The sequence below is a fragment of the Cryptococcus neoformans genome, assembly GCF_000091045.1.
Source record: "Cryptococcus neoformans var. neoformans JEC21 chromosome 6 sequence".
Taxonomy (NCBI): domain Eukaryota; kingdom Fungi; phylum Basidiomycota; class Tremellomycetes; order Tremellales; family Cryptococcaceae; genus Cryptococcus; species Cryptococcus deneoformans.
Genome location: NC_006691.1, coordinates 64,572 through 88,482, shown reverse-complemented (window position 1 = coordinate 88,482; position 23,911 = coordinate 64,572). Strand labels below are relative to the sequence as shown.

General features: G+C 48.4%; 7 protein-coding genes across 7 annotated transcripts; 2 read left to right on the top strand and 5 right to left on the bottom strand.

The window, feature by feature from the left end:
• Positions 1–26: 26 nt before the first annotated feature.
• On the bottom strand, positions 27–3,178 carry CNF00260 (nuclear mRNA splicing, via spliceosome-related protein, putative). Its single transcript, XM_571449.2, has 6 exons — positions 2,893–3,178; positions 2,198–2,846; positions 1,752–2,148; positions 1,454–1,689; positions 1,345–1,404; positions 27–1,294 (listed from the first exon to the last, which is right to left on the bottom strand). The coding sequence occupies exons 1-6, from the start codon at positions 3,024–3,026 to the stop codon at positions 275–277; spliced, it is 2,496 nt and encodes an 831-aa protein (XP_571449.1). The 5' UTR covers positions 3,027–3,178; the 3' UTR covers positions 27–274.
• Positions 3,179–4,360: 1,182 nt separating this feature from the next.
• Positions 4,361–6,788, bottom strand: CNF00250 (expressed protein). Its single transcript, XM_024657319.1, has 11 exons — positions 6,272–6,788; positions 6,136–6,220; positions 6,007–6,065; positions 5,677–5,932; positions 5,568–5,614; positions 5,437–5,507; positions 5,262–5,360; positions 4,970–5,210; positions 4,785–4,916; positions 4,581–4,720; positions 4,361–4,514 (listed from the first exon to the last, which is right to left on the bottom strand). The coding sequence occupies exons 8-11, from the start codon at positions 5,051–5,053 to the stop codon at positions 4,415–4,417; spliced, it is 456 nt and encodes a 151-aa protein (XP_024513083.1). The 5' UTR covers positions 5,054–5,210; positions 5,262–5,360; positions 5,437–5,507; positions 5,568–5,614; positions 5,677–5,932; positions 6,007–6,065; positions 6,136–6,220; positions 6,272–6,788; the 3' UTR covers positions 4,361–4,414.
• A 320-nt stretch (positions 6,789–7,108) lies between these two features.
• Positions 7,109–8,776, bottom strand: CNF00240 (expressed protein). The gene is made up of 3 exons (XM_024657318.1): positions 8,605–8,776; positions 8,355–8,547; positions 7,109–8,303 (listed from the first exon to the last, which is right to left on the bottom strand). The coding sequence occupies exon 3, from the start codon at positions 8,192–8,194 to the stop codon at positions 7,418–7,420; it is 777 nt and encodes a 258-aa protein (XP_024513017.1). The 5' UTR covers positions 8,195–8,303; positions 8,355–8,547; positions 8,605–8,776; the 3' UTR covers positions 7,109–7,417.
• A 4,008-nt stretch (positions 8,777–12,784) lies between these two features.
• CNF00230 (conserved hypothetical protein) lies at positions 12,785–18,740 on the top strand. The gene is made up of 6 exons (XM_024657317.1): positions 12,785–13,192; positions 13,267–14,633; positions 14,810–15,633; positions 15,687–15,804; positions 15,857–18,327; positions 18,387–18,740. Exons 1-6 carry the CDS (start codon positions 13,023–13,025, stop codon positions 18,507–18,509), a joined length of 5,073 nt encoding a protein of 1,690 aa, XP_024513016.1. The 5' UTR covers positions 12,785–13,022; the 3' UTR covers positions 18,510–18,740.
• A 468-nt stretch (positions 18,741–19,208) lies between these two features.
• CNF00220 (expressed protein) lies at positions 19,209–20,693 on the top strand. Its single transcript, XM_571292.1, has 2 exons — positions 19,209–19,372; positions 19,447–20,693. Exon 2 carries the CDS (start codon positions 19,499–19,501, stop codon positions 20,534–20,536), a length of 1,038 nt encoding a protein of 345 aa, XP_571292.1. The 5' UTR covers positions 19,209–19,372; positions 19,447–19,498; the 3' UTR covers positions 20,537–20,693.
• CNF00210 (hypothetical protein) lies at positions 20,662–21,970 on the bottom strand. Its single transcript, XM_024657316.1, has 5 exons — positions 21,751–21,970; positions 21,635–21,703; positions 21,447–21,582; positions 20,864–21,382; positions 20,662–20,808 (listed from the first exon to the last, which is right to left on the bottom strand). The coding sequence occupies exons 1-5, from the start codon at positions 21,782–21,784 to the stop codon at positions 20,700–20,702; spliced, it is 867 nt and encodes a 288-aa protein (XP_024513014.1). The 5' UTR covers positions 21,785–21,970; the 3' UTR covers positions 20,662–20,699.
• Positions 21,971–22,242: 272 nt separating this feature from the next.
• Positions 22,243–23,836, bottom strand: CNF00200 (expressed protein). The gene is made up of 3 exons (XM_571447.2): positions 22,879–23,836; positions 22,517–22,814; positions 22,243–22,453 (listed from the first exon to the last, which is right to left on the bottom strand). The coding sequence occupies exons 1-2, from the start codon at positions 23,808–23,810 to the stop codon at positions 22,562–22,564; spliced, it is 1,185 nt and encodes a 394-aa protein (XP_571447.1). The 5' UTR covers positions 23,811–23,836; the 3' UTR covers positions 22,243–22,453; positions 22,517–22,561.
• Between the last annotated feature and the right edge of the window lie 75 nt (positions 23,837–23,911).

Below are 23,911 nucleotides of genomic sequence, written 5' to 3'. Positions count from 1 at the left end.
AAAACATCTGTTCTTTGTTCTTGTGACCACATTGTATTGCATGTATATCGATGGCCTAGAGAAACCACAGACTAGGCACAAACCGTGTTGCATTACTTTAGACATACTACATAGGTTTACCAACCCCGAACCACCAAGATTCTACTTTTTTTTTTACCTCCCTAAACGAGCTATCCCTCTTCCTTCCCCTACTACTATCATCATATTCCCTCTTCATTTCCAATCTATCCATCCTCCTTATGCCCTCCCTTTTCCTTTCTGCACATGAACCAGATCATCGTCGTCGGGGAGGTGGAGATGGGGAACGAGAGTTGTCCGAGTACCTCCTTCGACGAGGAGGTGGCGAGGGGGAACGAGAGTCATCAGAATATCTCCTTCGATGGGGCGGGGGCGATGGGGAACGAGAGTCGTCCGCGTACCTCCTTCGAGGAGGCGGAGAAGGGGAACGGGAGTCGCCCGAGTACCTCCTTCGAGGAGGCGGAGAAGGGGAACGAGAGTCATCAGAATATCTCCTTCGGCGGGGAGGGGGAGAAGGGGAACGGGGTTCATCAGAGTACTGCCTTCGACGGGGAGGGGGCGAAGGCGAGCGAGAGTCTGAACTGTACCTCCTCCTTCGAGGAGGTGGCGAACGTGAGTCAGAACTATACCTCCTTCTCCTCGAACGACGCGAATAGCTACTCGCGTCCGAGTCAGTGTCGCTATCGCTGTCAGAAGACGATGATATATCCGAGCTCGAATCCGTATCGGAATCTGACGATTCTGCAGCGGCCAATGCAGCCTGCTGAGCTGCCAAAAGCTTGGGAGCGTTTTGGAGGTACTCTCTCATATCTTCGGTAACCTTGCCCATGCCGATAGAGGTAAAGTAGTTGATAGAGAATCGGGCATTCTTGGGGTTGTCCATGGGGAACATGCCGGCAAACGCGGGTTTGAGGTCGGGAATGCGGAATCGTTCGGCAACACGGTTGATACCCATCTCTTCGACCATTTCTTGAAGCACGATCTTAACAAAGATACGGCTGGAAGAGGTGGTCTCTTCCTCGTTCATATGAACGACGTGAAGAACTGCCCATGAAATACCGTCGGATGCGAGAAGGTGGCCAAAGAAACGGCCAATGTTACGCAGCTTGTTGGTTTCATATCGATGAATGGTATCGTAATACTTTTGAAACGCTTCTTGGAATGCATCGGTCCAAATTCGGTGAAGCTTGCAGAATCTCTCGCCGATGAGACCGTAAAAGTTGGAATATGTTCGTTCTTGGGAACAACATTCGATAACCATATTACAAAGCTCAATCTGATAGACGTTATTGTTGATCCTTGCAACAAAGGGATATCTGGGCTTACCTCTCGGCCTTCGGGTATGTTCACTTTCATGAGCTTGTGTACAGCTTCTTCAAAATTGAGCTACAAGCTATCAGCCATGATAATCAAAATGTATCGAGAAAGGGCCTACCGAGTTCATGATGGTCAAATAAATCGTCCTTCTCAGATTGATTAAGTTTGTTTCCGTCATATCCTGAATTCCAGCCTTTTCTGGGGCAACATCCTCATCTTCATCGTCTTCAGATTCGGAATATTCACTGCCTGATTCGGTACCAGACTCATCATCAGAATCACCCAGAATCTCACGCTTAATTGCATTATAACGTTCTTCGTTTTGGACAAAGTTAGGATCGGCCTTGAACAAGTCTTTTGAGAGGTAGCAAGTCAGTAAAAAATTGCTCGAATTTTTCGATATGAAAGGGACCTACTCAAACTCTCTTGCACCTGCAATTCATCATCCAAAGTCACCCTATGGGTGATTTGCTCCTCCTCCTCGACCAAGTCCAAACCCTCAGGAACGGCGGGGTTATCCTTATACTTGTCCTTCCTGACTTGAAACAAGACTTCTATCATGTATTGACACCTCTTGCTAATCTGGCCTTCGTGCAAAACGGCTCGAAATCGTTCAAAGACGGTATTGTTTGCTTTGGGAGAGTTTTCGGAAAGGAATTGACCGACTTCACGCATGAACCCGACGGCAACTTCGATAGAGTCGTCAGTGGGACGATCGAGGCACAAAAGGAGTATTTGGAGGGCAACGATTTCGTGAGCGACATATTGGTTACAAAGATGAGCGATGAAGGTGGAAGTGGCGTGGCAAACAGTCTACAAGATATTAGAATTATCCATACGGACAAAGAGAAGAAATACACACCTTATCGTTTCTTTTGTAAGCTCGTCTGAATTGACTGATCAATCGAATCAATACCAGTTCGCCAACTTGGGGCAATTTGGTGTTGATGATAGCAACCAAAGCCGCAAAGACCGGAGTGAACGGCAACGATGAAGCTTGTGCACGCATGACGGACCTAGCGAAAAGACCCCTACCCCGAATGAGGTTCTCGCCAAACAGCTCGGGGACAATGTGCTTGATGTTTGAGATGTTGACCTTGTTGATCAAACCATTGATACTCTTCTTCAACGCATCCCAGCTTATCCTCTGATACTCTGCACTCGTCTTGTCCTTGGCAGCCTCTGCTTGCATAGCCCTCAACTTTGCCGGAGGGATGTACGCTCCACCACTCCTTGATCCAAGCAGCTTTGCAAATTCCGCCCTAGCAATCTCATCTGCCGATTTTTTAGTCGTTGCGACCGTCCCATCGGCATCGCCATCGTCCGCCAGAGCCATGTTTATTTGTTTTTCCAAAAGAGCATTCTCTCGAGCACGTCGGCGGTTAGGGTCAATATCCTTGACGTTGGGCCTGTCGATTTCTGCTCGGTTAGAATTGCGATACGGAGACTGAGAGCGTCGTCGACGAGTAGGAGGGGATGCAGGACGATCTCGTGGATTGGGAGATGGGGACCTGCAATTTATTAGCCAGCATTACAGATGGGATTAAATTCGCATACCTCTTTCGCTTGTAAGCCGGGATATCATCTGGAGTCAAGCTCCTGCCACGTGAAGAGCGGCTGTCTGGGCGAGGGGGCGAGAGGGACGGAGAGCGGGGGCGGGGAGAGACAGAGCGAGAAAGAGAGCGGGGCATTTTGTGAGATGCTAGCCTGAACTGGACGAGCCGCTTGGCGCTTTAGATCCTTTATTCGGTAACCTTGCTCCCGTCCGTGCGCAGGGGTGGCTGGAAGAAGGAAAGGCGGATTACGGGGCTGACGAGAGAGAGGTGGCCAAAAGCGTAGCAAAGAGTCGAGGTGAAGAAGAGCAGCGTCAATGGCTTTATGTGGGGGATCAGATATAACTTTAATAATAAAGAAAACAGTGGGGTGTAATTAAGTGCCACATTGGGCCTTAATAAGCTGGTCCCTGGTTCTATTTCCCTCTTAATAATTTCTGAAATGTGCGTCAAAGTGGTGACTTTGGCAAAGCCACCAGCCGAATTTGATTCCATTCAAAAAAGTCACGACGTGAGATCACCACCAAGACTTTGACGCTTTCGCCCTGTTCGGCGTCGAGGCATGCAAGACCCGATTTTTGACATCAACTCCCAGATTCGCTGCCGCCAGGAGACGGGGGGCGGTCTGCTGGGCTGGTCACGTGACGCAGGTCTGTGGCTCCCGAGCGGCAAGAACAAGAGAGATAACATAGAGATTGCTCAGTTGTTGTTGTTAGTTGTTGTACCCCTCCTCTCGTATCTACTGCATACTTTTCCCTTTGACAATGTAGCTTGGGATCATGAGCAGGACAATTATGCATAGTCATATGGGATATAAATAAGAGGCGATGACCACAATACCAGCACTATGCTCACTCCTTCATCAACGCCGCCCTCTCCTTGGTGTAGCATCAGCCGAATCTGTGTAACCTTTTAAGATCAGATGAGCCGCCGCGGAAGACCTTGAAAACCGTTCGAGAATCTGTGAATGTCTGCGGGGGCCGCCGAATTTGCCCCTCGACCGGACGCGGCGTTTACAAACTGCGTGAATATTAAATTAAAAGCTTCCAACGCCTGAAAATTCTGTGCACTAATTTACTGGGCCGTGGGCACCTTGGGGGGACCTGGGAATGACCTTCGAATTGACCTTGTAAGGTGTTTCGACACCTGACCAAAACTCAGCTCCAAGCCTGTCGAGCACTTTTCATAAGCACCCTAAAAGAACTTATGCCACCTTCAAATGCATACATAAACTGCCATCAATTCCATTCCAAGCTTTTATTCTACCTGTATATGTATACATAACGTTCCATCAATCCCACTCTAGCCTGGGGTTCTTTCCCAACCGGTGACTAGGCTTGACTGGGATTGCAGTACCTTGATTTAGATTACCGTAGCCTTGTCACTATTTCAACAACCATCTGCTGGCTTTTCAATGCTGCACTGCAGGCTAGGAGAACTTTTGAATGTCGAGCAAAGCCGTCTTCGTAGCAGGCATTATTTATACATTGGTTATATTAATACATATTTCATCCCCCGGCCCACCATCACTCCCCCCTCCTCTGCTGCGACCTCCTCCACCTCCACAAATCCTGCCACATGCTGCTAATCCTCCCATCCCCTTCTCCCCGGTCGTCTCGAGCATGGCTGGTATCCATCCAAGTCAGTGAGAGAAAACAAGCAGACAGGAAGGCCATGGACCTGTAGACTTACCCATCATAGAAGTCTATGATGGCCTGCTGTTCGACTTCCTTCAGACTTCGAAAAAAGAAAATGCCGGAATGATAGACCGTATCATGTAAGGCTATATCGACATTGTCGATTTTCGGAGCCACGGAGAGAACAAAATGTACCTGAGCGGCGAGTTGAAACCGGTTAGTGGAAGTCTCTTGGTGAAATTTTCGTTATCCCACTCACGAGCGAGGACGCGTACATAATGGTGGAGATCGAAGACGCAGTGGCCTTCGATCTTTGGGCAGTGGTGGGGGCCCCATAATGGCCGTTCCCTTTTTTAAGGGAGGCCGGACCCAAATTGAGGACTTGCAGGACCTATTACCGTTGTAGCAATCAGTATCAGACTGTAATGGAAATTAGACACTCACTCGGGCTACGAGCTCACTTCTGAGAAATGAGGCTCGATAGTTGCCGTCGTCTCGGCAAGCGCTCTTTGCGGCGTACATGCGCATTGCTGCATTCTTTTGGTTTCAAGGCACTCAGCCGTTGAAACAGCTGGAATCTTGGACAATCAGAAGACGCTTGAGGTGTTTTCCCGCTTTTGGAGGCCTTTAGGAGGAGGGTGCAGCCTTCTCGACCACAAAAACCACAAGGATAATGCTTTCCCACCTAATAAACACAATCAGCATGGTTAAATTGACATTACTTTGTATGACCTACCGGCTTTTGGGTCTTTGGGATGCCCATCTGGTAGTGATGAGCAAGGATGTGAGCACCAACATGCACACGCAGTTTTTGGGGTGCGACAACAGCATTACACTGAATGAAGTTCATCGGATCAGATTAGGAGAACACAGGAGACAGATACGAAGGAAAAAGAGGAAGTTGTACTCACCTGGTAGCACAGAACGTCTAGCTTGGCGACAATCTCTTCCCTTGCACGCGCACTTTCGAGCAAAAGACGCCCTATAACTCGGGGTTAACATGCAATTGGCATGGTGAACTGTGGTTATATGACTAGCGCACCATCTGCTGACGGGTCGGTATCGCCATACTCGATATTTCTTTTCCAGCTACATGAGATTACCGATAAACACCTCGTGGGAATACAGAGGGAGATACATTGAGCACATACCGAATTCCGAACCATGTCATCCGCCATGGGGCGTTGAATCTCATGGTTCCATCCGAAGCCAAATTGCTCGGGAGATGCTATACCGCAACGCATGAAGCCCTCAACGCACGTGCGCGCTTACCGAGGCCTACTTCGTTCCATAATCCCAATAACGATGTCCAAGTTCTGACAAGGCTAACATGCACTCCGCCATCTCCTTGACCGTTCTTATAAATCTCTCGCACACCCCATTCTGAGTAGGCGCTCGTCCACAAAGCTAAATCAGTAAACCGTCAGTGATTGCAACTAGCAACTCTCAACTCGCAACTTGCATGCCACCGAACGACTCACTCAAATCCCTCGTTCGACTCTGATTGAACTGAAACGTGTGACTCCTTTACTGGGTTTATCTGCGCGAAGTGTAAATCACCACGCAAAAGCGATTAGGAACTTTTTACGCTGGTAGTTTCAATCGCTTACAGGATATACCATGCAAAAGCCCTATACGAACATCAGAGCCGACATGAAAAGGATGTATTGTATGAGCAAAAGAGGATAAGACACACTATACCGTTGTCAGCAACGCTGGGTGGGTTTGTAGAGACAGAGTGCTCACTTCGCTCGGGATGGATTTACCATCTTATGACAGACGGCCGTCATGTGGACGCACAGAGGCAATGAACCATGTGTCTGTCTTCTTGCTCCCCATCCTTGACCTTTCCAGCTATCCAGTCATCCGAGCACGTCACCCAGATGCTGCACAAATCAGCCTCAAACCCAATCATGCTCAAACATCAACTGTCCGCTGTCCTCCCTGTCATCGGGAATAATCATTGAAATTGTCCACTAGACCTTTTCCTCCTGCTTTCAACATTCGAGCCACATGGAATGGCCGACTTCCGACAGGATGAACCTGAGAACCAATGGTCTCTTAACCGGAGGACGTACGACGAAGCCTCTCTGCTGTTTTGGGGCGGGGGATGGTGGAAGGTATGCGAAGAAAATGCAGACTGACGAGGCGAGGGAATGAGGTGGCGAGGAGATGCGCCCCCCTTCCCTATCCTATCCTCATCCTCACCTTCATCGTAATCCCGCATACACCACTATTATTATCCGCTACAAATCATCTCCACCATCTCCAAATTATTCGTACCGCACCCACGGCCGGCGGGGTCTTCATCATTCCGACAGCGGCTTAATCAAAATGGCCAAATAAATTGATGATGCTGGAACTTTTTTCACAACACTGGACCTTTGAGAAAAAAGCTATCGTATAAATATTTGCTGTTGCCGGAATATGCCAGCAACCTATACTACAACCTGCTGGTTTGCTTCTTTCTCCTTGTTTCAGTTCTCGTCACCTTACACCATTCAACTACCTTTTGGCGTTAAATATTGGCTATCTCGATCGAGCTGTCGAGTTGCGGTGAAAAACCACATTCTACATCTCCTCGATGATTTAAATATCGATGATATATCCATCTCAACTCCCCAAATCTTCCTTGAACCGGAGTGATTGGTTGGGGTGCAAATTCTACATCTACAAGCAAAAACAAATGGGGCTATTACACTAGTTCTCTTCCATCTCCTCTGTTACATATAAACTGAATTGCGAGTGGAATAGCTATGTACACACAAAAAGAAGCTGATAAATCTTCGTTTCCAAACTGCTAATATCCCAGAAAGTAGTCTTTATGCAGGCGCTCATGCTTTTGTCCGTCCAACATAATATTCGTAATCTTTCCCTTTTCGTGCTCTGGGCTTATCGCCTAGCCAATTCACTCGCCGTCATGTCCAGCGTAAAACTCGTCCTAAAACTCTTCGTGGGTACGATAATCTTTTGTCCTTTTCCTTTTCCTTTTGACCCGTTAGCGGCGATACCGAGACTCATGCCCGAGTGCGGTGTGTCGGCCATACGCGCGAAAAGCGCGCGGGAGAGGGGTTGGGATTTGGGAAGGCCAGATGGTCGGTGCGGGTGCGATGAGGCGGGGCTGATCCCAGAGGACGTGGGATGGGAAGAGGAAGGAATGGAAGGCGTGAGAGGGGTGAGGGGGGTAAGACCTCTCGGGCGGACAGCTCGCTGTGGTGGGACCGGCGCAAACGTATGGGAGTGGGAATGGGATTGGGAGTGGGAGACGGAAGAACGGCCGGGATCAGAGGTAAAACGTGAAAGCGTCGGACGAGGACGGAGGGAAGGCGACGCGGAATTGAGGAGTGGTGAACTGTGAATACCCTGTTCATCACCATCACCATCTTCTTCCGCTTTTCCGTCTTCGACACCATCACTCAACACTCTCTTCCCCTTCCGCTCTGGCGATCTCTCAGCATCACATTCATCCGTAGGCGAAGACCCTAAACTCCAGCTATCACAAGATGAAGATCCGCTTTCCCTTCTTTCTCCACTTTTGGAGCGAGATGCGAAATCGGGAAACTCGGGGAATTCGGAAAAGGAAAAGTTGTCGTCGTGCCTCGAGGTATGATCAAGGGAGGAGGATGGGCCGGAGAGTCGAGGCGGAGATGGAACGAGATTGAATGACATTTTGGTTATTAAATGTGTATTGTACGAGTGGTTTCCACTGCAAGAGGTGGATAGGTGATGGATGGGTTGTGGACGGATGGATGGCTAGTCACTAAAGAGCGGGGATAGTCTGTGCTGAGTCAGGTTCCCCGCAATGTTACTGTTACCGGTAGTCACTCACAAATCTAAATTGGTGCAATGGCGTAGAGCGCAATATGTGTGGATGTAAAGTGGGTAGTTGGGAGGTTATGCAGTATGTGACAAGTTGGAAATGCAGTGGATGGGTTGTGGGTTGTGGAATTGGTTGCGGATATGTATTTGAACTTTTTTGGCTCTGTATGTCGGTAATAACGGGTTCCGTTTCGTTTAGCTCTCTGCCAACTCGCGTTAGCTTTTGCTTTCTTCATTCCTTCTCTGAAAGGATAACTCACTCGGTTCTCTCACAAAGTACAGCTAACTTCGATTCACTCTCTGCTGAGCGGGAGTGGGGGAGGATATATATACCGTCATTCCACTGCACAGTGTCCTGGAATACTGATGTGCGGTGTATGCGCATACACAAAGCGCTCGAAGGACACGACGACTTTTTTGCTGGAACAGGATCCGTTGGGGACGTCGGGGAACTCGCGGTTCAAAATAATTGGGGAGATTTAAAATAACCTTATGTCACCGGGGCACCATGTGCGCGTCGCCGGGGGGGGAAATAAAGGGAAAACGCGGAGACTGGCGACAAACCGTCCGACCGACCGGGAATTCCTGCTTCCGGTAGTTCCATTTCCCTCTCCTTTGGGGCTTGGCGCCTTGGAGCTTGGGGCGATCTGGAACCTTTTTATCTTTTGACGCGTCGCGTTTTACGTTTCCGTGGAAACTTGGAACTTGGGAGCAAACGTAAAGTCAAGGCGGATAAGTGTTCGAAGACTGGACTTCGTTGTCATATTATTTTATCATTCGTATCTCCTTTCTTGTTCTTACTTCTTCCCAGGTAGGAAGCAGGGGATCACCCCTTCTTCTGCTTCGTCCCCACTGGTCACATTAATACCCATTCACATCCTTTCCATTCCCGTCGTTTTTCATCGTTCGTCACAATACCATTCGATCGTCCTTCGGCCAGATGGAAGCATCCCCCATTTCTGTAGTCGTCGTCTTCTCTGACGTATATCGGTACATCTCCTGTCAACACCGCTTCCTCGATGAACGAAGGCTAGCCCCATCTTGAACATTCGTACCCGTTCCTATCATTCTACTCCGGAGTTATGGGTGTGACTAACCTCCGAACTTGGTACGACTTCTTTTCCTTTTCCACTGATCAGTCCCTTTTAAAAAAGAGTGACATCAGTCCGCCTCTCTTTGTCCGGATCCTCGCTGTTACGTCCAGGCTAAACTATCCTTCTTCCATCCCTCCACTGTTCAACATCTTCCTCAAGCTGAGGCTCCGAATGGTTTCGCTGACCGGCATGACATCCATGACACGTGTTGAGAGGATCGATTAATAACTGTCTGGTTTAGGAAGTGTTGTGATAACCAGACAGGCAACAAAATGATGACGGTTCACAGCCGTTCCTTGCTTTCAAAGTCTCCACAAGTGCATGCACTGCAAGAAGATTACAATAGGGTGGACAAGATAGCATCTCTCTCAATTAATTCTCATCGTCCTCATCTGGGCCTATGACTCTTCCACTCACCATTGCCGATGGCGTCACCATGGGCTCGTCATATTCATCACTGTCACTCCCATCGAAAAAAGGCACTCCAGGCTCGGAGCTCGCCATCGCTCGTCGCTTCGCGCGCGTTTCCAAATCACTACTATTATATCGCTCCCACCCTCATCATCGCTACTACCGTTGGCAATCTCCCTGATGGCGGCCAATTGCGCTTTCCGTCTCTCCATCTGCGCCTTTTGTTCAGCAGTGATATTAATTGTACTGAAAACCTCATTCCAATTCTCGTCATCCCCCAACAGTGTATCCTCGTCTTCGGATTCACTATCGTTTGCTGTCAAACTCGGCAATGGCACATCCACATCGTTTGGATTCTTTTTCCCGTACGGGAACTATTTCGGACACACACCCCTATTTTTTTGGGACACTCCCCCTCCTTCTACTTTGGGTAAGTCAAATACATTATCCAGCCTATGACAGATGTATCTGGGGTGCCAACAAGTTCGTTAATATGATCAAGGAATTTGATGAGACTTACGGCAGAGCGGAGACGCCAGTTAGGATGAACATGGTTGTCAGGGGACTATCCTCTTCTGGCGATAGCCTTCAACAGGTTAGGGACAAAAATGATCTGAGAGTCTCTTTTAGCAGACAGCCAGACCAATGCCGGAAGAGGATAGCGTAAGTAGATGAAAGGTACTTGGAGAGGACAACAATAGTGGATCGACAGGTATCTAAAACTACGGAAAACTACTGTCTTATATACCTTTCACCTCAAGCCCTGCTGACTCATCCTTCGCACACCAGCCAGTTCTACATCTGTTTGCGATGCCGAAACCCGGTGGCGACTTTTTCAAGATGCTTTTTTGTCGAACAAAGCTGATATAAACTAAAAGCTTTTTATGTATCTTCTTTCACCTTGGAGTAGGTGTTCGTAATCCAATGACCCTCCTTGGCACATCTCCACTCTCAATCAAGGAGGCAATGTACCTCCTTGACTGTTCCTCATTCAGGGATGTGCGACAAATGTTACACCTGAGCCTGAATCGGGCGGAGCTTCCAGCTGAATGGAATCTGTGTGTTTCATCATCCATTCGCACAGGGCAATCCATGGGATGTTGTGAAAGAGCCACTGCACGGGTGTGATTGTTCGAAGTCATCAACACCTCCAGCGTAATCGTCCATATATCGTTTGGCCAAACTTAACTGTTCAGCAAGAAGCTTCAAGGCAACGCGGGATATAGAGCCTTTCAACTAAACATTTATATCAGCACGATTACAAAAGAGACAGAAAGAAGGAAGGAACATACGCGAACAAAAGTATTGGGAATATATGCAACACACCTCATACTCGTCTCCAAAGATGCACAAGTATTGTATCAATTCTCTGCCGTCTTGTGAGTTTTCGTTGGCTTCTTCCTTTTGCTCCGCCTAACAACAGCAGCGAAGCCTTGTGAGGCGGCGTAAGCCTGGACAGCGCCTCTACACTCGTCTTTAGATTGTTGGTACGCTTGCTCGTCGAGCCCAGGGGTAGAGATCATCTCGTCGTCGTTGAGGGAGTCAATGGGAGCCTGGATAATGTCATCCTCGCTATTCTCTTCGTCAGCCATATTGGGGACTTCCGATGAATCCGAACCTTCCATGGCATGGATATTACCTTCATCAAAATTAAACGCCACTATTGATTGATGTCCCGAGTATATTTCGGCCTCTGGGACGCGGATAATAGGAGAAGGTGGGCAGATACTGAGTTGGGGAGAAGGAGGATCCGAAGGGCCTAAATCAATCGAAGTCATGGTGTTTTCGAATACGTTATAAGTTTCTTAGGAGGATGAAAAGTATTTAAACGACAGCAAAAAGGAGGCGCGTTATTAGGGAAAACGCGTTTGTTGCTCGTTGCTTTTGCCGTTGTAGCGTAAACCCCTAAAGTCTCCTACGGATATGCTTCCATTAGGTTCCGTCGGCCTCCACCCATGATATCCAAGGCTGATGACGGACTGTACGACTGTAAAGGCTGCTAGGGAATATAGCCTCCCGAAGGTTTGGCTGTGGTGGTCATAGTACATACGATGGAAGTACCCTATGTATCTGGTGATAGATTGGTATAGTGGTATAGTGGTAACGATTAGTTAAGCTCGGGTCTCATGTCGAGCTGGCTGGTGTTGCTGATACAGTCCTGCTGTACTTGCGCTATAAAGCGTCTGCCTATAAGGCTGCATATACGAAGATAGATTATATCTAAGGAGAACATCATAGATAGCTAGCCTAGAATGGACTAAGTACCCAGAGTGAACTAAGTAAAAGAAAGTAAAAGTAATAAGGTATCCCACTTCAGCAACGGCTCTACTCCGCTCTTGATCCCTGCGGTAACCTCCGTCATGTTGATAAGTGGGTGCTCGAAGTGATGTGACATGGCCGTAGGCCCATTGCACTACACCGTGTTGCGGTCTGGCACACGCGACATTTTGGCGACAATATCATCTGAGCTAGTTACGTAAAAAACTGGCACAAGGGACTCGAGGATGCCCCTACAGGGGTCCCATAGTGTTATCTCTCGGCCGCTCTGTCAAAATTACCCAAAGTAGAAGGAGGGGGGGTGTCCGAAATACTTTCCCCTCTCTGACTTCTGGCTTCTGGTTTTTCAGCCGTAGTTACCTTTGTTGAGAAGCGATATAGAAAAACAGCAGGCAAGAGAACAAAAGGGCAGAAGGCACAAGAAAGAAGAATGACACGGAGGAGATACGCATTTAATTTTGCCTGCTGCTACTGCTGCAGCTGGCATCATCTTCGGCAAAAAATAAGCATCACCTTCGCGAATGGCTGGTCTTTTGTGCCTTAAATTGACACTTTGGTGCTTTGCGGACCCTGAATCCGAATGCCGAACTGTTCACCGTTCTTATTGTTCTCTGACACTGCCGATCTACCATTTGCTTTGGCGCAAACTTCGAACAATAAGACAAAAGACAATAGATCAACTGACTTTTCGCATACATAATTTTTCCTCTTTCCCTTCGAAATGATAAGTTATTTTGAGTACGGTGTAGATTGGGGCATTGTAAGACGTGCTTCTTTGTTGTAGGGCTTGAACTGCCTACTTTTGAAAGGGTCTTTTTGTTCTTCGAACAATCGTCTTTTCCGACCCTTCTCTCGATCCTTACTCTTTGTCTCTATACTTGGAGAGATCCTGAAGAATGATCTGGCCTGTCAACATACCACAGATGGTAAATGGAAACGACTCTGGCTCTCCGTCATCTTCAATAGAGGAGGTCTCTCAAGAAGAAGAAGTCGGGATATATGGTAAGGAGACTATAATGATATCGTTTGAAACCGATAGCGGTGTTTGCTCGGGCTCTGAAGAAGGGTACGTCTTCTTTTCCTCTTAAGGGTCCGGGTCAACATGAACCGAGTGCTTACGTCTTTGGTTCTTTTGATCAGTTCAAGAGAGTTTGCGACAAGCAGCCAAGCGTCTTTGACCACTCAGAGTTCAGATTCATCATTGATTTTCATTTTTCCTCCCACACACCCTTCACACACAAGCAACACACCCAAAAAATTTCAACCTCCCTTTCCATCCAGTGTGCACGAGCCGCCTCCCACTTTCCGTCACCCTCCCTTACCTCTTACTGCTATCGGCCATCGCCATCGCCAGAAACATCGTCTGAGCGTCAGCTATCTTGACTTTACGCCGTCTATCGAGACCGCACAAGCTCTTCACGCTAGCGCCTCTTATTCTTCAAACGATCCCACCACTACGGCACTTTCAGCACAAGCTCTCATCGCCCAGGCAAAGCGGGCTCGGACAAAAAGCATCCGGAAACGGCGATCTTCAGCTCCGTCACTTTCATCACCTTCAACTGTACGCCGATCAAACACATCGTCATCCATCATCAGCACCATCAGCATGCCCCGAGCATCCCCCTTTGGCCCATGTGAATCTGCCATCAATAATGGCGAGAGCCCACCTGCTTCTCCTCACACACCCGTCTCCCCCACCAGATCGAACGGCCGGGAGCCTGGTAGTCCTTGGCGAGGATTGAGGAGGGCGTTGTCTCTAAGTTCGAGAGAGAGTAGCAACGCCAAGCGGGGGTCGTCACGAACTTCAGTACTGGCTAAAGACGAGGCATGCAAGGTTAGTGGCGGAGATAGACGAGATGGTGAGGGGCAAAGTTTGGGCAGCATTGTCCAGCGTCCACAGGATAGTGGAGAGAGGTCGTTCATTGGACCCAGCTCACCAACAATGTCTACAGCAGAAGAATGGGGTGATTTGGGTACGCTTCCACGATTTCCCAGGCCTCCAAGTAACGGCAATCGAAGAAGAAAGTCTGTGCGCGGTCTAGCCGGGTTAGGACCTCCGTTGCTCCTTTTACCCAAGGAAGGCGGGGAGGGGGACAGCAGCAGCTCCGATTCTGAGGGCGAGGAGGGAAGAAAGACTTACGCCCGCTCGCCATCTCGAGGTCTGCCATCGACACCTCCTTCTGCAGACTCACAATCCAGTCAGGAAAGCTGTCTCCCTCCTCAGACGCCCATCACCGACACATCTCCGTCCTTGCCGTCCTCGCTTTTGCCACCGATCCTGCTCACGCCGAATACACCAACCGCCCCAAACACACATACACCTCCTTCCGCAAACAAAAAATTGCTGAAGTTGTTGTCTCCAGAGACAGTATCGGCGGTTGTCGACAAACATCACGCATCTCAGAGGACAATAGGCGATTTTCAAAGTACATCTTTGCCAGCTGTAGAGAACAATAGCGACCCGCAGGTTAAGTTGCTACATAGCGCGATGCCCAGGGGATGGCAAGGTACGTTTGTTATTGTTTGCTTATTGTTTGGATACATACGCATCTCGTTCCTCATACACATCTCATTCCTCCCTATACATTCCACACTTGCATTTCCACTTCGATCCTTCAAAGCACCTACCCGTCCATCAATTGTTATTCATCCCTTTCATTACTGACCATCCTCTTGCCTTTAGGCTCTTCTCCCATACCTTTGCCACCGAGCTCGCAGCCCTCCCAGCACAGACTGCAACCCTCCGTGCCCTATTCCACACGGACCTTTCCCTCGTCCTTCTCGTCCCAAAACGACACCGCCGATACCATCGCTATCTCGCCTCCGCAGTCCTACGCCAACTCATCCATCGCTTCTCCCAACTCGAGGTCGACCGCAGCTTCTGGGTCTAGCGGTAGTTCAGTGTGCTCCTACACTACTGTTGGTTCTTCATTACCAAGCCACCAACAGTGGCATATTGCCGAGCGATCTGCCATCGCGACCGTTGTGGAGGAAGACAACACCGTTATCGAAGAGATCAGAGACGAGTTTATTACCAAGCCTCTTGACGTGAAACGTCGATCCCCTCTCACACAGTCCGCGTCGACCAATTCTGTCAACAGAAGCAAGCCTACTTCCAACTATTTTTCCCGCGAACGTTCTAACTCTCAACACGAAACCATCAACTCTGCCCATTCCAAGCAGTCTTCTCAATCATCTCATCCATTTGCATCCTTTTCCCAACCCGCCTCACTGCCAACGGCAAAGGAAACTTTCCTTTCTCCCCAAGCACCTCGTCGACTTGAGCGTTTTGACTCTTCTGTGATCAACAGCTCGAGATCATCACCGAACCTCGCAGGGACCTACAAAATGACACAATCGGTCCAGCAATTGGCTCTCGTGTCAACAGAAGATGACAGAGATGGAGATGTAACATGTCCTGTCTGCGTGGAGCCTATGGGTTTCACTTATAGATTACCTGGTGAGAAGCCACCTATTGTTCCTGAATGCGGGCACGCTCTACATGAAGTAAGTCGGCAAGAGATCTGAGCTTAAACAGTTGCTGATAAGACGTCCGTCAGGAATGTTTCACTCATGTTTACGGTGAGGTTCCACCAGAAGGATCAAGAAAAGTTTTGGGCGTATGTGGTGTTTGCCGTCAACCGATGAAGCTTGCAGATGGCGCGGCAAAGAAAGACAGTGAGTGACTCTTTATCTGTCTATTAAAGGACTAAGCTGACATGCAAAATAGAACTTTCTGCCATTATGGGTCAATCGGGCAAGTCTTCTCGCCCAGCACCATCTATCCGTGGAACAAGTGGTCGTGGTATCACTCCTCTTACCCCTCCAGACCCGACCGCTGATGATCCCATCGACAACTCGCGCCCTTCCGTATCCAACGGCCAGCTACCCAAGGTCATTGTTCCTACTCTTTCCATCAAATCTGAGTTCAGCACCATCTCCAAGAACCGAAAGGGCAAGCAGATGATCACTGCGATGGTCATCATTGACGTCCCTCCAGCACCCGATAGGGGCAAATACCCTGCTGCCACTCGTCAGCTCGACGAAGGACGATTTTCACCTCAACCATCTCCATCTCCTACTTCTGCTCGAGAACTCGCTACCAGCCCATCCCTGAGAGAATTCAATACATCCGATCCTTTCGCACACGTTCTCCAAGACTTAAAGAACCGGGTGGTAGACCTGAAGCAGCTTAGTGTAGACTCTCTCGGTCAACTCCGACTGTTTGACATCCTCACTGTGCGCAAAGGATCCCTCACGCGCGACTTCCAGGTCTACCTCTTTCAAGATGCGCTCGTCTGCGCGGCCGAGGAGAAGAAGTCGGGCTTTAGACAGATGTTCTCTTCATCCAATTCCATGCGCAGTGATCACTCGGGGCATTCGTCAAAATCTGTGCTCAAACTCAAGGGCAGGATATATCTCCGTCATGTCTCTCGAGTCTTAGATCAATCCACTCCGTCAGAGCTCAATCTTGTGATTCTTATGGAGGACAAATCGCTTGAGTCATTCATTCTTACTTTCAAAGATAGGGGAAGTCACGAGACTTGGAGGGCGACTATAAATAGGTTGATCGAGGATAACGGGGGTCTCAAGGAAAGAGCGGGGAAGATTCTTGGTTCTGGTGCTCCCCGGAGCACTTCCAGTGGGTTAGCCATCAGCTTCTCCGACTTGACAAGTCCTACGTCAGCATCCTACACTATCACACCTGCTACTTCCAACTTTACGCCCGTATCCCCCAAAGACCAATCATCAGGCGACCTTGCATATAACGTACCACTTGCCCCTATACATACTCCTATCGATCTTGTCCTTGTGCTATCTCTTCCTGCGTTTACCCCTGGACAGAGTATTCCCCTTAAAATTAAGCTCATGCGGTCTTCCCTCGAGTTTTTGCTCGCTCTTCTTGGACCGAAAGACCGTATTTCATTAGTCTCATGTGAGATGGGCGTGAATGGTACCTTGCGCAAAACGCCCTTCCTGTCTACTACAAGGTACGAGAGTCGGAAACGTCTTGAAACGTTTGTGGAGACTCTTGGTACCGGAAAGCTGGAGAAGGATGAGTTTGAAGTTTCAGTAGGGAGTGATGAGAAGCTGGATGTGGTTACGGCTATGAACGTTGGTCTCGACGTTGTGTTGCAGCGTAAAGCCAAAAACCCCATTTCGAGCATGGTGATCGTCAGCGATACTACCGATATCATCAAGCGAACTCAAATGGATCTCGTGGCCGCTCGTCTTGATGCTGCCAATATCCTGGTCCATGCTGTAGGTTATGGCAGGTCGCACGACCCTTCACCTCTCTGGATCGTTACCAACCATACTCTCGGTACTTACTCGTTTGTAAAGGAGTGGTACCACTTGCGTGAGACTTTGGCCGGCATCGTAGGTGGGATGATGAATGTTGCGATGGACAATGCCAAGGTCCATGTATCTTGTGTGGAGAATGACTTTAGAATCATGAGAGTACAGGGCACAACGCAAGCGGTGGTCACTGGAACAGGCAAGGATATTGATATTGAACTGCAAGTGTTGAGATATGGCGACTCTAGGGAGATCCTTATTGAGCTCGAGCTGGAGAATAGAGATGAGTCTCAAAAATATTCTGATGAAGGGTCAAATGAGTCGGGAGATGGCTCCGATCCTGCGAGTCAACGAGGAGGATCTCCTCGACGAGCGCCGAGTTCCAACTTGGGTATTGACATGCTTTCTGTCGCCCATTCGAGTTATGACGAGGCTATTGACGAAGTTCCGATATGTGAAGTTGACTTGGCCTTCCGAGATCCCGCTGCTGGCCGCTCTGTTTTCCGTCTCCCCCATCCTCAACTTCTCACCGTCGCTGTCATTCCGCGTACCCCATCATCCACATCCCCGGCCGACCCTGCCATTCTTCGCCGACGTATGGAGCTTCTTGCCTCTGACATGCTTACCCGCGCTCTCCTCATTGCCTCACGTAAAAACTACGTCCAAGCAGACCGGATTTTGCGGGAGACCAAGAGGATTATTGAAACGATGCAGGATAACATGAGGCAGCATGTGAGTGAAAATGCTTCAAGTAGGAGAGGAAGGAGTAAAAGGGAGGTGCAAGCGATTATGGCCGTGGAGGGTTTGGAAGGACCATTGCATGATCTTGAAGCATTATTGGATGGGATGGAGGAGCAGAAGGGAGTGTTTGATCGGGACTGTCGAAACTTCACTGCTCAGCAGGTGAGTCATAGTCTTTGGAATATCGATAATAAAGGAATAGCGCTTACAAATGATGTTAGTCTGGTGTGTTGAGGTCGCAAAGAGCTTGGACCACTCGATCATTATCAGAAAGAACTTATTGTGCTACTGGCGTCCAAAATATCATACAGATGTCGGCCGAGTGGCAATCAAGATTCCAGTAAGCTAGGGTATTACAAGGGAAAGCTGGAAAGAGTTGTGCCTGTTTTATATATGTCTTTATCTATAGAATTATAGTTGTTTAATAATCTATCTTCCGTCCTCCCTATCATTTACTTTCTAAATCGTCTTTCGCTATTCCGCGGTATACAGGTCGTGGGGGATATTTGTTCATCATGCTTTTGGGTGCCCTCTGTTAGTCGACAATTGACAAATGTATCGTCTATGCTTCTGCCCTTTAATTTATCAGATTTTCCAAGTAATCCCAGGTGGAAGCAGCGAATAATTAATCATCATCATAGTCTAAATAGACCGTGCCTTCTTGAACTATTAGTGGTAGAGAAAGGAAGAGGCATGCAAGCAGAATAGAGGTATAAATATGTGAATGAGGGAGACTGTCCAAAAGAAGGAATGTCCGGAAGCCTTATACGTTCAGCATCTAGGCATAAACTTCCCCTTACAAGTTGTTATTCGAAGCATCTTCAACCCTAAGACGACGAAAACGACAAACCGATTCTTGTTAAACTTTCGACGTGACGACGGAGGCATGCATAGAGTCCGACGGACTTCAAACAAGATGCAAACGGTCCTTTCAGATATCGGAGCTCAAAAGAACTCCGAACACGCCTCCACAGCCGTCGGCCGAGATTGTTTATGCTCACGCACTTTGACGGCTTGGTTCTCCTCCGTCGCTCGTCCGCAATCTGACTTCAGTGAGCATCTGATTGAGCTAGGATTGCTCGAAGCTGGATTTGTACTAGGGAAGTAAGTGGCGCAGCCTATCTATGGCTTTACTACTCTACGATCCCTGCCACAAAGCACCCAATCAACTGGTGATTTAACCATACTGTCTCAAGCAGCTTTTTCCGTACGTCACTTCCATCTCGGTCGGTTTGTATTCGTTTCTCTAGATTAGCAATACAGGTAACTGATGCCCAGTAGCATATATTCGCTTGAGTCCACTCATTAACATCTATCTATACCTATCTATGCCATGTCTCAAGCATTTACCACATCTGAAGAACCTGTCTTCGAGACCCTCTATCCCGTCGCCCATCTTATCCTCCACCAGCTCTCCCTCATCGCGCCCCTAAAAACCCTGACGCTCTCCAAATATTATTATAAGCACACCATACCCACCCTCTACCACACCGTCACCGTCTGCCACAAGCTTTTCCACAGTCTTAGCCAGCACAGTACTGTTGAAGCATGGCTCCGCACTGCTGAGGCACTGTCCCGTACACGAATTCTGCTCATACGGAGCATGGAGAGCGCCGTGGTTTCCACTCATTTCAATATTTCAAGTTGTCCTGATCCTATCGCCGCCCTAGAATGGCCAGTGAAGAACTTGTTTTCAAATGTCAAACGGTTGGAGTACGATTGGGAAGTCGTCAATAGCCAATTCTTGAACAGATACTCGGTATGCTATACTTCTCAAAACGTGGACAACACTCTCATCCGTCTCCTCCCCTCCAGCTTCCAAGAAACGGTCGCTCATGTACTCTTTGATGGAAGGGCAAGGTATCATTACGTCCTAGATGAACTTCGACGAATCGCAGAGTGTCGTCCGCAAATGACAACAGTCATTTTTCACACCCCATCCAACAACCAAGTGCCGCTCCGAAGCGCAATCATGCAGCTACCGTTTATTTGGCCCTACAGCCGTATCCGAATTATCATCTCCCTTATCAACGCACCCTATGATACCAAATGTCCCCGATGGGAGGATGAGGACCTGATGTCCCTAGTGTGTGGGGTATGGAAGAGCGCGGTAGCGCTTGATAATGTAGTGTACAAAGCAAAGACGTCTGCCAGCATTGCGCTGGGACCTGTGGTGAATAAGATGGAGATATATATGTCTCAGGCGGAGGAAGCGGAAGCATTGTTTGCGCGATTATATTCGGAGAGCCCGGAACCGCCGAGGTTTATGTCAAGGATTGAGAATGTTACCTGGAACGACTTTGCGGAGGAGTATATCGACTTTGTAGAACTGAGTGAAGATGTGTTAGGGATATACGGACTGCTTGAGTGAGAGTTCAACGAGCGAAAAGCAGTATCGTACGCATATCGTGACTGAAGCTTTGAACAACAGAGCCAGTCACAATAACGACATGGAACGATGAAGCACGACAGCCGCAAAATAGAAATATACATACATTCATATAAACATGCATACACGTGCAACCCCCTACCCCCTAATGCCCCACATGGCTTGACCCAAATCTTCCAAACAGCATTTCCCCAACACCGCTGCCTATCACAACAGAGATCATCCACCAAATATTAAACGTCATCACGACCAACCTGCCAGAACCGTCAATCCTTACTCGTCAAACGTCAACCCGAGAAGAAGACTTACATGAGGAGATAGTGAATCAACGTCTGAAGAGCCTGCAACAGTCCTCTCGGAACATCCACCGCCAGCCGAAATGGTCTACTCCACCTACCTTCCCGTCCTGGATCAAGACTCCTCCTTACAGCTTTCGGTAAGTGGCTATGAGCTAAACCCGTCTCGACAGCCTTCTCCTTGCATCTCTCAATCTCTGCTACCCTCCCCTCCGCACAAGGATTACATCCCATTCCCGGTTCTTGTGCTTGGGCTTGACCTTGCTGTGAATGTGCGTAGGACGGAGCGGAACTACCCTCTTGACTCTCACGCAAAGCATGGATGAAAGGAGTATAAGGGGTAGCAGGTTCGACTGAACCATCTTGGTTTGATTCAAGGGCGTAATCAGATGGGGTAAGGGGGTTGTAGACGTCTTTCTCCTTTTTCGTGGATGAACGTCGGTTGAAGAGGACGGGAGGTGGGAGAGAAGTTGATTTGCCGGATGAGGAGATGAGAGGGCCGTTGGAGCAAGGACGTACGTACCCCACTTGGCTGAGTTTGCGTTAGCGGACGTTTTCGGTAGAAGTCTACGAAATCGGGGCGAAACTCGACTTACCCTCTTCTCCAAGCGGCATCGCATGCTCGTCTGAAAGCAACTAAATATCGCTCAAAGATGGCAAGTATGAAAAGACCAATGCAGACTCCGACAGTTGCTCCTGCCGAAGATGGCATCCAAGATGCAAACCAGAGCACTAGACAGATGGTGTCAGTAGCGGGATCGCTTGATTCGCGAGTATAACGTACTGTCACCTCCTATTGTACCATGAAAATACATCTTCATGCTCATAGACATGTTGGAGGATGTAGAGGACACTATCAAGAGTTAGGTGAGTCGGGGCACGCAAAAATGAAATACCCACTATCATCCATCCCGTCCATTCCTGACATGTCCATTGTGGTGAACGTTAAGCGGGCGTGGTCTTTTGAAGAGAGAGAGCGGCTGCGGTTGGAGGGATGAGATCTCAAGGTGTCGTTTGTGGTTGTGCTTATCGCCTTGTAGTAGTACCCCTGTGCTGATGAAAATAAACCTTTCAATATGTTAATGGTGAAAACAGATTGGATAGGATGAGATTGCGGGTAGACTTCGTTGTCGACCAGAGGATAGCTTTCCTGCGGAATCTGGACTGGGGAACAATCTCCGTGTAATCATCCGCGAGGCCTTTTCTGAATATGAGGTGAATAACCACGAGCCATTTCTTTGGCTTGGCATATGCTTCGGGGACCGCCGCAACACCTTAATTAATTAACAATCCAGAAGATTATTAGGCTGAAGTGCCCTCGGTTAAGTATCTCACTAAGGCGGACGACCACGTGGAGATGGGTGGTTCGACTTTGGTATAATTATAATTGACTCGGTGGATGTGTTGCATACGATTAGCCCTTCAACCATCCTTCGCATGTAAATCCCTGTGGAATCTAGAGCTCCATCAATCTCCTCTAATATATAAGATTCAAGCCTTTCTCCTTCGTTAATGCCCTATTTGTGGCAAAGAAGAGACCCCCTCTGGGCTCTTTTTTGAATGCCTTAGCTAACTTCCATTAGCCGTCAAACCTAAGTAAAATCTATGTGAACAGTAAGCCATGAACATCTTTCACAACCTATCCCCAGAAGGCTTGACGACGCACCAGAACTGCTGATTATTTCTTTCCCTCATTTGCTCCGACGGGCACCTAATGACACCCACAAAATTTGCAGACCGCCTTTTCAAAATGTATCACTAACTCTCCCCGGAAAGGACACCCGTCGCTCGGTTCTTCGTCTGCTTCTTCATTCCCATAAAGGAGACTAAATTCTCTTTTCCTTGCGTATTCACGGCGGCAGACCATTAAAACCTTCCGTTTGACATCTTCTTCACTTTCCGCACCCTTGCGAGCATAATTGTAGATGTGAATCTTACAGCGTGTATCTTCCGGAGAGAAATGGCTAGAAAAAAATTTGTCAGGTTTGAACCATTCTGATACCTCCCCAGCAGGAATTGAATATTTACGATAAGAATTTACCCAGGGCCTCACGATGAGGAAGCGGTCGTTCATAGGTATCTTTCGGCAGTCCTTGGGCTAGCAAGAACAAATGCATTTCATCCGGGGTGTAATACCCACTGGATTTACCGAACCTCCAGTCACAAAGTTTAACATTATGCATTGCGAGGGTTTTGAGAGCGTTGCGTTTGAAGATGCCGTCGAGAAATTTTTGGGAGTCATGACACCAACTATCCGGTAAATGAAGACAGAAGGGAGTACCGGGCTGGCACAGACTGAGATCATACAAATCATCAAGTCTTTCCCTCGCTAAGTTGTTACTGCCTTCCGACGCAGATTCGTCGTGTAGCTCCGCGTATTCCCAGTCCTCGAGGTAACTGTCTTGAATCAAATCGTCAAAGTGATCCATAGCACCTTCCTTCCATATCATACATGGCAGGCCTTTCTTGCCTTGACCTAAGTTTCGAAACAGAGGTTGCGGTTCAATGTCCTGGTACAATGAATAGGAAACAAAAGAATGTTTTATAGCTGCACTGATAGCTATATCGAAGGTTTTCTCCAAGGCAGGACCATCCGCAATGATAATTCGATGGACTTTGTCAAGTAAGAGAAGGCGTCTTAAAATCACGCTTTGTCCGAACAAGGGCTGTTGGTGTGGTTTTTTGTACCAACGCTTGAATTCTCCTTCTCGAAGAAATCGGCCGCTGTTGAGGCCCCTGAAAAATTGTTTTCGGTTAGAGCGTTTCAACTTGACTTCGTAGTAAATGTGATCAATGCACTGGTAGTACAATGATTTGGACACTCGCGCCAGAACGAGAAGGCTTTTGGGGTCAATATCTTTGAGGTGGGTGATAATTTTTGTTTGGAGTTCGATGGGGAGACGGTCGAGCGAGGCGGCCTTGTTTTTCAACGCGACGGTCTGGCTCCGTGTGCGGGGCATGGTATTACTCTGTGATATATGTTTAGGTCGCAGTCCAATGAGTCGTAATAGGTAGTGCAATTGTGGGAACTTTGTGGACCTGTCCTAGGCTCGACACAAGC

Excerpts from the sequence above, each read along its gene's own strand:
- CNF00200 (XM_571447.2), bottom strand. The coding sequence starts at position 23,810 with ATGCCCCGCACACGGAGCCAGACCGTCGCGTTGAAAAACAAGGCCGCC. Across the intron at positions 22,815-22,878 it reads GCCCTGGGTAAATTCTTATC|CCATTTCTCTCCGGAAGATA; the intron begins GTAAATATTCAA and ends ATTTTTTTCTAG.
- CNF00230 (XM_024657317.1), top strand. The coding sequence starts at position 13,023 with ATGATCTGGCCTGTCAACATACCACAGATGGTAAATGGAAACGACTCT. Across the intron at positions 15,805-15,856 it reads TGGCGCGGCAAAGAAAGACA|AACTTTCTGCCATTATGGGT; the intron begins GTGAGTGACTCT and ends CATGCAAAATAG. Across the intron at positions 18,328-18,386 it reads GAAACTTCACTGCTCAGCAG|TCTGGTGTGTTGAGGTCGCA; the intron begins GTGAGTCATAGT and ends AAATGATGTTAG.
- CNF00250 (XM_024657319.1), bottom strand. The coding sequence starts at position 5,053 with ATGCGCATGTACGCCGCAAAGAGCGCTTGCCGAGACGACGGCAACTAT. Across the intron at positions 4,917-4,969 it reads GAAGTGAGCTCGTAGCCCGA|GTCCTGCAAGTCCTCAATTT; the intron begins GTGAGTGTCTAA and ends CAACGGTAATAG. Across the intron at positions 4,721-4,784 it reads TTATGTACGCGTCCTCGCTC|GTACATTTTGTTCTCTCCGT; the intron begins GTGAGTGGGATA and ends CTCGCCGCTCAG.
- CNF00220 (XM_571292.1), top strand. The coding sequence starts at position 19,499 with ATGTCTCAAGCATTTACCACATCTGAAGAACCTGTCTTCGAGACCCTC.
- CNF00210 (XM_024657316.1), bottom strand. The coding sequence starts at position 21,784 with ATGGACATGTCAGGAATGGACGGGATGGATGATA. Across the intron at positions 21,704-21,750 it reads AATGGACGGGATGGATGATA|TGTCCTCTACATCCTCCAAC; the intron begins GTGGGTATTTCA and ends AACTCTTGATAG. Across the intron at positions 20,809-20,863 it reads TTGATTCACTATCTCCTCAT|GTTGGTCGTGATGACGTTTA; the intron begins GTAAGTCTTCTT and ends CGGTTCTGGCAG.
- CNF00240 (XM_024657318.1), bottom strand. The coding sequence starts at position 8,194 with ATGTCATTCAATCTCGTTCCATCTCCGCCTCGACTCTCCGGCCCATCC.
- CNF00260 (XM_571449.2), bottom strand. The coding sequence starts at position 3,026 with ATGCCCCGCTCTCTTTCTCGCTCTGTCTCTCCCCGCCCCCGCTCTCCG. Across the intron at positions 2,847-2,892 it reads CCGGCTTACAAGCGAAAGAG|GTCCCCATCTCCCAATCCAC; the intron begins GTATGCGAATTT and ends AATAAATTGCAG. Across the intron at positions 1,690-1,751 it reads GCAGGTGCAAGAGAGTTTGA|ACTTGTTCAAGGCCGATCCT; the intron begins GTAGGTCCCTTT and ends ACCTCTCAAAAG.